The sequence below is a fragment of the Emys orbicularis genome, chromosome 1, assembly GCF_028017835.1.
Source record: "Emys orbicularis isolate rEmyOrb1 chromosome 1, rEmyOrb1.hap1, whole genome shotgun sequence".
NCBI classification, from domain to species: domain Eukaryota; kingdom Metazoa; phylum Chordata; order Testudines; family Emydidae; genus Emys; species Emys orbicularis.
This window is the reverse complement of record NC_088683.1, coordinates 30,218,793-30,231,862: the sequence shown is the minus strand read 5'-3', so window position 1 is coordinate 30,231,862 and position 13,070 is coordinate 30,218,793. Positions and strand designations below refer to the sequence as shown.

The window sequence follows — 13,070 nt, the reverse complement described above, 5'->3', positions numbered from 1 at the left end:
GTAATGGAGTTGGCTTTGTCACCCCTTGTAGTAGTGGCACTTTTCAACCCCTGGAGCTGAATACCACTTTTCAAGGGGCGGCACTCCGGCCCTTTGGGGGCAGCTCTTTTCAAGGGCCAGCATTCTTCCCCCTGCCCCTTGCTTAGGATAGCAAAAAACCTGGAGCCGGCCCTGACCCTAGGAATACCAATGTCCCCCTCACTCCACAAGCTACCCATGCCAGGAGAACCAGCCCCACCTCAGGCTAGCAGCCTTCCTCACCCCCATTCACTTAGGGCCACATCTGACAAACTCCAACCTCCCCCAGATTTTGTCTGACAACTCTTACAATGGCTGTGACCCTAACTCTACATATCCTTTGGATATGTCAATGCTGCCTCAAGTGACAGCAGAGCCCTCATGCCCACAGAAGGGCCCTAACTGGCAGTGGGATCCTTGCACACATCCTGATACCCTAAGCCTTTAAGCAATAGTGAGGCTCTCCCCACCCGAGTGTGCCCCTAGGCAGCTCTCAGCCATGTAAGTAGAAGCCTTTGAATAGGGAAGCAACACTAGCACTGGGCGGGGCCAGCTGCAGCTGCCACTCACCCAGCCCCATTGTGAGGTGACAGTTGGGGTGAAGCAGGACTGGCTCCAGGGTGTGGCTGGGCGGGGCCTGGTCAGGCAGGCCCTATAGGGACCAGCAGAGGGCCCCTCTCTGGCTGCCAGCAGTGAGTGGTTTATGTGTGGGCTGCTCAAGCCAGGGGGTTGCTTGCAGGCCTCATTGTCTGTCTCTCTCTTCTTCACTGATCTTTCTCCCCAGAAAATGCTTGGCCTTCAAGTCAACCTTAGCCCGCTGCTGGAGCCACTTGGCTTCATTAAGGTCCTTGAGTGGGTGAGTCTGGGGTAGGGTGAGCTGGGGGGTTGGTTTTTCTTAGAGCCGCTGAGCCATAAGGGAGTGAAAGGCCAAGAGCCCTCACCTCAGGGCTCTCCATTCCCCTTGTAGGTTTCAAACTCCCCTGCTGGGCTGGGCTTGTAGGGTAACAGCAGCCTCTTCTATGGGGTAGGGATGTTGATGAGGCCAAGTGCTTGCAGGTGTGGGCTTGGGCATGGCTTGGTTGGTGAAGGGTCTCCTGGCTCTCCAAGTTGGTAATGTCTCTAGGAACTAGCCAAATCTCTTATTAGCCACTAAAAGTATTTTCACCACAAAATAACTTCTTAGCTGGTATTTGTGACAGAGCTGTGCCTGCTTCACTTGTTTAAAGAGAAACTGGTATAACTGCAGCATATTTGTGCCACTGGGGTGTCTGTGTGGTGGGTCTTCTGTTTGTTGGGGTGGGGAAGAGGAAACCAGAACTATTGACCAAGATCTATGTAGAAACTGCTTCCTGTCAGTGGAAGTCTTGGGCCTGTGTTTTTGTTGTTGCTTTTTGGGGCAGTGGAGGTTGGGAGGGGAATGTTAATAAATAATGTTCTAAGCACAGGTAGTTTTTCACTGACTTGAAGTTGGAGTTGTGGGGGGCTGGCATCTCTGAAGCAGGCCCTGTTTCTCTGGGTAATTGCCATGTGTCTTGCTATTTCACTGATGCAAATTAACAAAGGCAGTGAAAGGTAAAAATAATTATCTATTTTAAAAGCAGATCTCTCTAGGTGTTACAAATGCCTTGGATTAGTGAAACTAAAACTAAACTTTATTTGTCCTCGCTCTTTATTTTCTTTAAAGTTGGTGAGTGCAAAAAGGTAAAATAAGGACTACTAGTTTTCACTTTTGGGTTAAAGTTGGTTTCATGTTTTTCTTTAGACTCTAGGGGAGTGCTTAAATCCAAACCACCTCTCTTTGAAATGAAAAGAGAGTAATTCTGGTGAAACTTGACTGCACTACTTGTAGAAAAATGCTGTGGCAATGACAATACTTGTTTGAATCAGAACTTAGCTACTGGAGCACTATGCACTAACTCTTATTTGGGAATGTTGAAATCATTTAATACACATGTGAATAAATGGTGTCTTCCTCCCATTATGGATGGACTGTACTAGATTTCATACAGTCTGAGAGCACTAATATATTATTTCAATTTCTATAGATTTTTTCCATCTTTGTTTTTGGCACCTGTGGAGTTTATAAAGGTACAACTACAATTTTAGTTTCTTGTAAAGGTGTTGTGAACAAAACAGTTACAGCTGCTTTTGCTTATCCATTCAGGTGAGCCTATTCTTTCACTTCCTTACTGTCATCACCACTGCCCACTAATTTTATTGGGTTCACTTGTTTCCTCCATATTACAGTGGGTATCTACCTTTTTTTAAAGTGTATATCTTATGCTAATTCAAACATCCTGCAATGTATGGTCTGTTTTTGTGAAATCAGGGAACTAACTACTGAAAGCATGTTTGTCTCCATCTCTCTGCAGATTATGTGGATGGGACAAGAGATTATATTGCCAAATTGATACATACACCTTCCTGATGACTATCATGAGCTGAAAGCATGTACTTTAGTGGTGCATGAATCATTAGAACTATCTCTAGACTTTAAAAAAAGTTACCCTTCATGTGGTCTTCATTTTATCTCAATATTAAAGTATTGCTGATTCTTTAAACAGAATTTTAAGGGAATTCTAAAATCTTTAACAGATGCTTTCTATTTATCTATTGAATAATTCTAATTCCATTGAGAGATCCAATTTAGACTTTTTTCCTTTAGGTATAGCATTTTGCTTAAGTATTGAATAAGAAAGCTCACCTGGCATTGTGTCCCCAGCAGCTGATTTCTATATGAATACAGTCAATTAAGCTTGGTAGTTGCTCATAACAAATTGCAGCAAAGACAGAACAATATTTCTGTGGGAACAGGAGAGGGAGACCAAAAAACACGATTGGAATCCCAGCCAAATATAAACAGCAAGGTTAGGAGAAAAATAGGGAAGGAAGAAGAGTGAAGTTTCCTCCTCTTTCCCAGCATCCAGAAGGAGTCCTAATAAACATAGGCCTCAATCCTGTAAACTGCTTGACAGGTATCGAGGGCTGTCGCTGCGCAGAGCAGGCTGTGGGATTGGAGCTTTAGCAGATGCTGATGGCTAGTATAAAAGATGCAAGACTCCCTGCCCCAAATCAATGTCCAGAGGTGGCATCCCTTTGAGGGGGCAAATCTATTGTGATGTCCATTCAGTAACCCACGAGGGTTGAGTTGAATCTCTCAGCAGAACTGTTGGGGAGCCTAAACACTTGCAATTACCTACAGCTAATGATGTAGCCCTCTGGCTGGCAAGCTCTTATCTAACTGTTTTAGCTTAGGCTGGCAAACTTAAATGAAGTACAGTTAAATTAGGCTTATTTCCAAATCTGAGTGGCTTAAACTTCAACTTTCAGGTTCTGAGTTAGTCTTCATTTGTAACTTGTATTAAACAGTGTGATATGTCTTGTGGCAAAATCTAAGTCTTTAAGGTGGGGAGGGGGTGTATATATAGAGAGAGTATTTTGCCACTTGATTTGCTGGTCAATTTATTCATCTAAAGAATGCCTTATGTAGTGGGAGTGTTGATGGCATTGTTCTCCTAAAACACTAAGATACTGAGGTTTCCACTTGTGCAACAAAGTCTTGCTATGGAAAATGCCCTGTTTTCCCCCCACAGGTTGAATACAGCTGTGTTTAGTGCACCAGATCCGACACGATGCAGTGGCACTTGGACTGACTTTCACCTTGTGGGCAACTTCTCCTCTTCTGCACAGTTCTTTGTTACTTTTGCAGTCTTGGTATTCCTTTACTGTATTGCTGCCCTTGTACTATATGTTGGGTACATGCACCTGTATCGGAACACTGGCAAAATCCCATTGATTGTAAGTAACTAACACTAAGCTATTTTAGTCAGTTTTTAAAACCACTGAAAGGTGGGAAATGATTTCTGCTCAGCACAGGCATGTTTAAGTAATCATTACACTTAAATTGTCAAGGGGTACAGTGTGGAACGGTTTAAAATCACTTGGGTTTATTAAACATCCCTGATTTTAAAAAAAAATCGAGTTACTTCTTTGTAAAATTAAGTTGAAAACTGTTGCCACTACAACTTTAGATTAAAATATAAATGAACTAAATTTATAGAGGGTACAGCATTTTAAATGCTATTTACTGGAAGGGGTTCTTTATTAAATGTAACAAAAAATGTAAGTGAAAAGGAAAACCAAAGATTGAGGCACAGATCCTGCAAACTCTTTAACTGGTGTGTAACTTACTCACATGAATTCCTCTGACTTCAGTGGGACTGCTCATCCTAAAAGCTAAGTACGTGTATAAGTGTTAGATTTAGCCCCTGATACTGCCATCTTCATTAACTCAATGAAGTGGCAGAAAATATTATTTCAAAACAAAATAGACTTTTATTGAAACTTGTAACTTTTTAGTGCTGCCACTAAATCAATGATGTTACTATGAATTTGGTACAGAAACAGGCAAACACAAAAATTAATGTTTGGCTTGTAAAGATTTGTTTTGGGGGTGGGCTTTTGGTTTGTGGTGGGTTTTTTTGGGGGGGGGTGGAGGGTGATAAGTTACTTGGGTGTCGTGTTATTAGGTGCATTAAAACAAAAGTCGCATTGACTTCAAACTACAAAACTGGACAAAGGAGCGTAGCTTGGTCAAAGCATTTCAGATTTCTTGACTTGTGGAAGTTCAATATATTGAAAGGAGTTGTTGGCTGCAGACCAACTTTATTGCTTATCAATCTTGTCTGTTTATCACAGTAAGGACATTAGTGTGGCCCTGGACTTGTTTTGTTTCAGTACAGATAAGCACTTCTTAATAAGAGAACTTCTAATTTGAAATTCAAACAACTGGGAGAAATGTATAGAACTTCCACTCTACCGTCTTCTTTTCCATTTTACAGTCTTAAATTGCTAAAGAACTAACATGTAAATAAAAACTTAAGCCAATTTTAGTTTAAAATTATTATCCTTCTTTAACTGAAATCTGCTGACTAGTCAGCTGTAATCATGAATGGGCATTAAATACTTTACCAGATTGGGAATCTTACTACAAGTATGGCTCACAGAAAACAGGCTTTCCTATTGATTGCTGCAGATAAAATGACTAGGAATATAGGACCTTAACTCTGCAGTTGGGTCTACAATGGTGGCTGGCTGGAGACAATGGGACTTTTGTGGTTTCCAAAGTTCACAAGTACAATCTGATTGCGGAAAGAAGGCCTAAGTCTGCAGTGTGAAATACATGCAATAAGTTTGACACTTACATTTTAAGTGTGCTTGTGAAGGTCATCTTATCTTTGATCTTTGCAGAGTGGCTATAATCAGACTTGGTTTTTGGCTCTTGCTGCTTAAAATAGCAAAACTAGTAAATTAATTCTTAGTTTAAAGGGTCAGTCAATTTAAATCTCATTTAAATATGAAAATATTTCCCCTACTAGTGTTACTTTTAACACCTAAGACTACAGAAAAATATTTTGGGCAACTTGACAGCTCCCTGGATATTGTCAATTCTGCAGTTTCCTTTGTGCAGGCTTTTTCACACAGCAGTGAGAGACATGTTTGTTTTGTTTTAAAGGCAGTAAGATTTAGGGGTCAGATATACCACCTAAAACATGGACATTAAACTAAAATTAGAAGTAGTTTTACTTTTTACTACCCAAACTTAAGGCGCCATTTGGACAAATTGGAAACTGTGAGGCACAGTGAAAGTCTCCCAGGCCACCAAGTCCTATCTGTAAAGGAGGGTCTTGTGGCTAAGGGCTAAACGAGAAAGAGCTATATTAGTATAGTTAAATGGCAAACCTCCCCACCTACCTCCACATGTGAATGCAATTTTAACAGTATAAAAATACTTCTATAGGTATAGCTTTTTTCACTTCCCAAAATGGAATAAGCTATATCAGTATAAGGCACCTTTTAAACCAGTAACATTGTGCTAGTGCTTATACCAGTATAACTGCATTAGTGTAAACAAATTATACCCCTAATTGACATGCTGTTATAACTCTTCTGGTGGGTCAGGCCTGGGACTTGGCTTGGAACCCAGATATCCACTTTTCTGTAGACTTTCTGTGTGACCTTAGGCAAGACACTTAGTAACGCTCTTCCTGCCTCATGGGGATTTTGTGAAGATCATCACTAATGTATAGACAATTCTCTGAATAGTTCAGAGTCTACATATGGACAACTAAAAACTGCAGCACTTCAAACAGCAGAATGACATTTTTCAGCTCTGTGTACCAAGAGATCTAATATTAAAAATATCAGTACTGTGTTCTCAAGCACAAATTGATTCTCCTGGGCCTCTGCCAATTCTAAGTAGGGGTGAACGTTTAGGATAACTTATCACACTGAACTGTACCTAACGTTCTGCCCATGTTTTAAATAACTTTTTGGGGGTGCGGGCCTCCAAATTAGAGAGAAGTGGACTCATCCTATCTGAACTGTGTTGACAAATTGTACAGTCAATTGCTTGACTACATTTGGTTAGTTCATTATGAAATATACTTGAGACCAAATAACCGGTATCAGTCAGGTGTATTAATGTAGTAGGTACAGGAAAAATGTTGTATACAACACCAATCTCCCCAGAGCAGTCCCATGCAGCGATGTTGCGTTCACCTTACACAACAGGTGTGCTCCCCAAGTTGCACATTTCAGCTGGTATTATTTGACTATAAGTTACACACTTCTTTACACGTCACTAAAATCCAACCCATCAGTTTGTTCCAGTTCCCTAACTTGTTTTGTTCCTCATCTTTCTTTTGGATACTAGCATTTCAGGCACTGATCTGTGAAGGTATTTCCTTCCCTAGCTTGCACTAAGACACAGAACGAATGTATCTTGATTTTTGACAAGTTTCCTGTCTGCTTATTCCAAATGCTTGCTTCAGCAAATGCAAGGTGTTCTTGGATACTTGGCATAAGTGAACAGGATTATGGTATAGGAAGTTTAAGCACAACTACTGGAACAGTAATATAGCCTAATGTTGGTGTTTAATGCACACTAATATATGATGTGAATAATACACACTGTATTATAATATTTTTATATGCTAGCCAGCATATTTTAGTCAACTGCTAAGTTAGATGCTTATAACCTTTTTAGTATAGAGGGGGTGTAGACAGTTCTGTAGTCAGTTACAGTACTGGTTCTGTAACTTATATTGTGTTCACAAAGAAAACTAGTATCTGAGACTGCCTAACTAAATTGGTTTAATATGCTTACACAGGTAAGTCAATAGCTACAGACCTGAAGAAGAGCTGTTTAGCTCAAAAGCTTGTCTTTCACCAACAAAGTTGGTCCACTAAAGATATTACCTCACTCACTGTCTAATAGCTACATATGCAATGTTGTATCTTGACTGTAAGTCTGATAAATTTTTTCACTTTTCCCTTAACTGGAAAGTGTGTTTAATTCTGTTGTGGAAGTGGTAATTGACTGACAGTTGTCTTTTGTTATAGGACTTGGTTATTACTGTCATGGCTGCTTTTCTGTGGCTGGTCAGCACTTCAGCCTGGGCTAAGGCACTTACTGATATAAAAATATCCACCGGTCCCAGCATTGTTCAGGAAATTGCATCTTGCAAATTACCAGGATTAACTTGTTTGTTTGCCTCTGTTACCAGCATGGGAACTCTGAATCTGTCTGTGGTACGTATGTCAAGACTTATAGCATCCTTACCTTGCTTGTATTGCACCTGAACTTGCAATACACACTTGATGGTATTCTATGTAGTGCCCATTTTTAATTTTACTGAAATTCCATCATGGGTTACCAGTCACGTATGCTATTCATCCTAAGGCAAAGCACTCCGAGGCGGATTAAGGTTTCCTAGGGCCCTGGGCCATAGCAAGTGGGGGGGGAGGGCCTCCCCACCTGTGGTCCCGCCCCTATTCTGCACTTGTTCCACCTCCTCCACATATGACCTTGCCCATGGCCCTGCCCATTCTGCCCCCAAACTGCGGCCTCAAGACCAGAGAAGTTCTGTCCCCCCGCTGTGGCCCCAGGCTACAGCAGGTAGCGAGAGCTCCTCCAGTCCTGGGGCTGCAGCCTGGGTCCCTGTTCTGGGGCTTCCCTTGCTCTCTCCCCTCAGCTTCTGCTGGGGATGGGGGGCACTAGGGGCTCCCCCTGCCTCCACACCTGGCATGGCCACCAGGGAATGGGGTTGGGGGAGCAGGGTTGGGAGCATGGGGATTTTCCCCACCTGCCCAGGGCTTTGGGGGTCTCCCAGTTGGCGGAGGCCCCTGAGCACAGGCCTCGGAGGCCCAGTGACTAATCTGCCGCTGAAAGCACTAACCAAAGTAACAATTGTTTCCTCTTAAAACTGTTCTTGGCAAATCTGTGTAATTGAAAGCCATCTTTCTGCAAATTAAGTCATTTGAATCTCTTAAGCTTCCACATTACTTCTCTCCATAGCCACTCTCAGCGAGTGTGAAGAAGCCCCCAAGTGGATTTATTTTTTTAAGTTCATGTGTGGTGTCTCCGGTAGGAGTAAACTAGATACTGCCTGACTTCTATATCTAGGTGTAGAACCTGGTCTTTGTAGAAACTGTTACAAACTTCTCCACATACCCCAAAACAAAGAGACTTAAGGAAAGCTCTTTTTAGGGGCTGGGAATTGCGCAGTATTCTTGTGGTGATGGATAACAAGCTTCTCCCCTACACTCCCCCTTTATTAAAGCATAAGGAGTGTGGCCAAGAGTACATTGTATTAAACTGTAAGAATCTGGATTCAAAAGTGATCTTGCACTTGCTCACTAGGCCAGTGGAGATCAGGCATGCATTAAGGGATTAAGCACATGCAGTTTCCATTCAGTGAATGGAGGAACTGCATAATTCCTTGCATATTGGTGACCGTGGTCCTACATCTCTATAATGAGGATGCTCGTTAGCCATAACTCTCACTGCTAACTCATGGAGAAATTGGCCTACTAATGAGTAGATCCCTGTGGAAAGAGGATCAATTAACTTAATATTTAAAACACTTTGCAGGTTTAAATCTCTAAAGGAGTGTTGCAAGCCAAATTGTTTGGCTTGCTAGCTTCAAATTTGTGCTCCACAAGAGTTTAATACTATTACTATATATAATCTTTTTTTTTTTTTTAAACTCCCGCTAGGTTTTTGGATTACTTAACATGATTCTGTGGGGAGGAAATGCTTGGTTTGTATACAAGGAGACCAGCTTGCATAACCCATCAAACTCCACTCCCCAAAGCTCAGGAATCTATCCACCAACAACAGGAATATAATTAGTAAGCTGATGAGGATACTTCGTAAAGAGCATCCATTTTGCATCCTACTGCCAACAACTTGGCGTCACTGCAGTTTATTTTTGTAGTAACGAATAGTTTAAACAAATTAATGCTTTGTACTTAAAGCATGTCTCACACAGAAATATGGATGTAAATTTTCAAGCGTCTTACACTGAAATATATTATGACTCTAAAATGAGTGCAGTTTCTTCATTTAAAAATGTTCAGACCCTCCTAAGTATCTTGGCAAATACTCCCTCACACATACACACCTTTTTCAGGAAGTGGTTCTAGTTAACATTTGTGGGAAGAAACTGATTTGGATTCTGTAATGTGACTGATTTCTCAATTGAAAAGACGACTTAGCTTAGGATGTTTGGATTTCCAATATTAAATTTGTCATTCAGAGGTTACCTACTAATAACTTTGCACAGATAAGCTTTCTAAAAAAATTTAGTCATATCTGGTAGCATGATTCTGGCATCATTCTGTAATTTTCTTGTATATTGTTGGTGTGTGGGGGTTTTTTTGGGGGGGGGAGGGGGAATCTAGTATAGACATTGAAGTGTCTAGTCTGCAAGTACAACATTAGAGTCTTGTTGGGTGTTTACATGTTCACTGTAACTACTTCATAATTTGGGACAATCTCCAAAAACACTTAGTAAAGCTGCAAGTCAAACTTCTGTGGCATAATTTAGGAATAGAAGAGTTAAGAAATTAGGTTGGGTGGGGGTGTTTTTGTTTAAGTCTGAGCTACAAAGCATTGTTGTAAGTTTGAGAGATACTGTAGACACTAAAGCTGACCCCCATCAGTAAACTTACTGTTTTTGATTCATGGAAATGAGCCCAAGCAGAGCAATGGGAGGTGCATAGGACTGTTATCTACCTCGTGACACAACAGCTGGAGATGTCTCTCTTATTAATATGTACAGGTCTTAGTTAACACTTTGTTTAATAGTCAAATCTTGATCCTGGTAAATAGACAATCTTCCCATGAGAGATTTACGTATTCAGACACATCTGACTTACTGTTACCTCATTTATTTCTCCATGTGAATTGTCCAACAAAGATGTCTAAATAGTTAAGTTTGCAGAAACCATGATAAACAGTTACTGGGGCTATACACTCTAAACAGCAAATATTTCTATAAGCTTTCTTTCTTTCAAAGTCAGGACAGGTGTAATAGTATGTACATCTCTTGATCTTTGTGTCTTGCCTTAATTGTCTCTTTCCATCTGTAAAGACTTTAAAACAAAAAAAAGTTTATTGGTGCAAGAACAGTCTCTAATAAACATGGATTGCTGTAACTTTTAGTCTATGTACTCATTTTGCTTGCTTGCTTCTGTGAGCAGACTTCCCTCACAATTCTACCTCTGGCTGTGTAGAGGAGGAAGCTGCCTGATGGAATGTAGCAGTAAGAGCAGAACCTTGGCCAATGCAGGATAGGGTAGTGTGGTTGGATGGAGAGAGCTAATTGGTAGAGCCCCACAAATCTGCAGAGATTTGTTTTATTTCCACAGACCATGTTTGTGGATTGCGAAGCGGATGTGGATACAAATTTTGTATCTGCACAGGGCTCTACTAAGTGGGACCCAGCATTTGCAGAACAAACTGGGATAGGGTGAGTAAAGAACCAGAAACACTGAGATTGGACTCTTGCCTCCTTCAGAGTATAGGATGAACCTAGTTTAGGGATGAATGTGAAGCACCCAGATACCATAGGGATAAGCAGCAGAGAGAAGCCCAGCAGAAAATCAATAATCGTCTTCACAGTGGAATTTGAATAGTGTGCAGTAAATAAGACATGTGACCCCCCCCCCATTAAACATGAGGATAAACAAAATATTGAATCACTGCTTATTAAGTGAGCTATTCATGCTGTGCACTGAATGAGGCAGGGGTCCTGTGGAAAAAAGATTAAGTGATCATGAAATTAAAGACTAATCATAATACAGAAGCACGAAGGGACTGAATTAAAATTGTTCAAGTACCCTGAATTCTGGCATTTCCTAACTCTTCAGGGCTTGACTTTGTAGCCTTAATGTTCTTTTAACCTAATGCTATTTTATATATTACACACACAACTACACTATCTTAATGAAAGTTTCTTGCCTAAATTATAAGGCAGCAAGTGTCAAACTAAAGTATAGGTAGTACTCAGTTCATGCTATAAAAATGCCCTGTGCAGTCTGAAAATCATATTGAAAAGTGTGTCCTAAAATGCCCTCCTCTCTCCTCCGGATCCTATACACCCTGCCACACACATATGTATAATCTATTCAGCCCTCATCCTCTCCCTCCAAGGAACCTGGGCTATTACATGAGCCCTGCAAAGCAGTCTGCAAATACTGGCTCTGGTAAGTTTACATGAGTGGAATTTATTTCTTAGCGAGCACAGAGAGCAGGGGTCCATTAGCTGCACACACTAACGGATTGTAGCTCCAGCAGTATTACAAACAGAGACAGTTTGAAGTCACCAGGACCCACCCATTTCAGACTTCACAGGTTAAAAACCATGCTTTAACTTTCACCTGGAGGCCAGGACAGATGGTGGGGAATAAAGTGGACAAGCTACTTTGTGCTTCAGCTGGAGTTTGTGGGTGGGGTTGAACAACAGTCCTGCATGGCACAGTAATCCCATGCAGAGGTGATGGATCATTTTGCTAAGGTTCAGGTCCAAAAGTTACAACCATCTAGTTCAGTATAGATAAAAGGTCACCTTTGTCACTACCACTGCTATCTGGCCATTGCGGTGATATGTAAATACATGGCAAATTATGTGAAAATGTGTATATTACAGTATACTCTTGGATGCTTATATGGTGTTAGGTACAGCTTGGAGTATCTTTATTAGAATTAAAAGCTCACTGCCAAATATTTGATTATAAATATAATTGGACAATATTTTAAGTGCTCTAACTTCAGCAGGTCCCCAAGAGCTCCTCGGAGATATGATTTCTGTGCTGTTGGGCTTCTCCTTCCTCTCTCCACCCCTTCCACAACTTAATTCTCCATTTGCAATACTTAATCTAGTGCCAGCTCCATTCTCCCCGAGCCTGGTTCCATTCCCCTTCATTATTCACTCTCTTTGATATTTCACAGGTGATAGTCCTATCTAAACCACTTTACGTATAGGAGAATGTGAATGAAAGCTTGGGCAGAGTGTAAAGGAAATCACTGTAGCAACACAGTTGTGCCTCTTTGATTCACTAAAAGAAAGCTATTCAATGGCCATAGTTATTTTCCTGAATAGAACTATTTATTGGCTGCAGAAAACCCTAGTCAGACACTTTTCTAAATCAAAATGGGCCACGTTTGAAGTAATCAAGCACTCCTACAGTCAAGTAACCTAAGCCAAGGGCTTGACTTTTCAGCAGTTGTTGTTATTCATTCAGGCTCACTGCCAAAGTTTAGTTCTATCACCACCTTTTCTATATATACCCATTAAATGTTTGCAGGTTAAATATCCTTTTTCAACTTTAACCCAAAATCTCTATTTGTATATATTTATATTTTAAAAACTCCCTTAACTTTTCTATTGGTGTTACGCTTTGTTGTCATGAACTTACCTTAAAAAGATTCCAAGGGGAACTTTTTAAAAACAAGCATTCCCCTGACATCTTTACACCTTAAGCAGTGCATTATTCTGCTGGTAAATGAGAATTTACTTTTATATTTTTTGCTTATACTGATAGATATGCACAAAGGAAACAAATAGTATAAACAGTGAAAAGTGAAGTCCAATTTTTAAATTCTTTGTTTTTCCCCGACTGTGTCCCTGTAAATTTAATCCCCAACATTTACCCAGCAAGGCCCCAAACTTGCAAACATTTATACGTGTGCTTAACTTGACTAT

At 40.7% G+C, this 13,070-nt stretch overlaps 1 protein-coding gene across 4 annotated transcripts; it reads left to right on the top strand.

Annotated features, from left to right (window-relative positions):
• The first annotated feature begins 790 nt into the window (after window positions 1-790).
• Window positions 791-9,210, top strand: SYPL1 (synaptophysin like 1). 4 transcript variants are annotated; one of them, XM_065421217.1, is made up of 5 exons: window positions 791-874; window positions 2,064-2,182; window positions 3,612-3,816; window positions 7,423-7,611; window positions 9,079-9,210. In XM_065421217.1, exons 1-5 carry the CDS (start codon window positions 806-808, stop codon window positions 9,208-9,210), a joined length of 714 nt encoding a protein of 237 aa, XP_065277289.1. In that variant the 5' UTR covers window positions 791-805. The 4 variants fall into 4 exon arrangements, with proteins under 4 accessions (XP_065277289.1, XP_065277298.1, XP_065277306.1 ...); XM_065421226.1 differs by having other exon boundaries at window positions 806-862; XM_065421234.1 differs by lacking the exon at window positions 7,423-7,611 and having other exon boundaries at window positions 806-874.
• The last annotated feature ends 3,860 nt before the right edge of the window (window positions 9,211-13,070 follow it).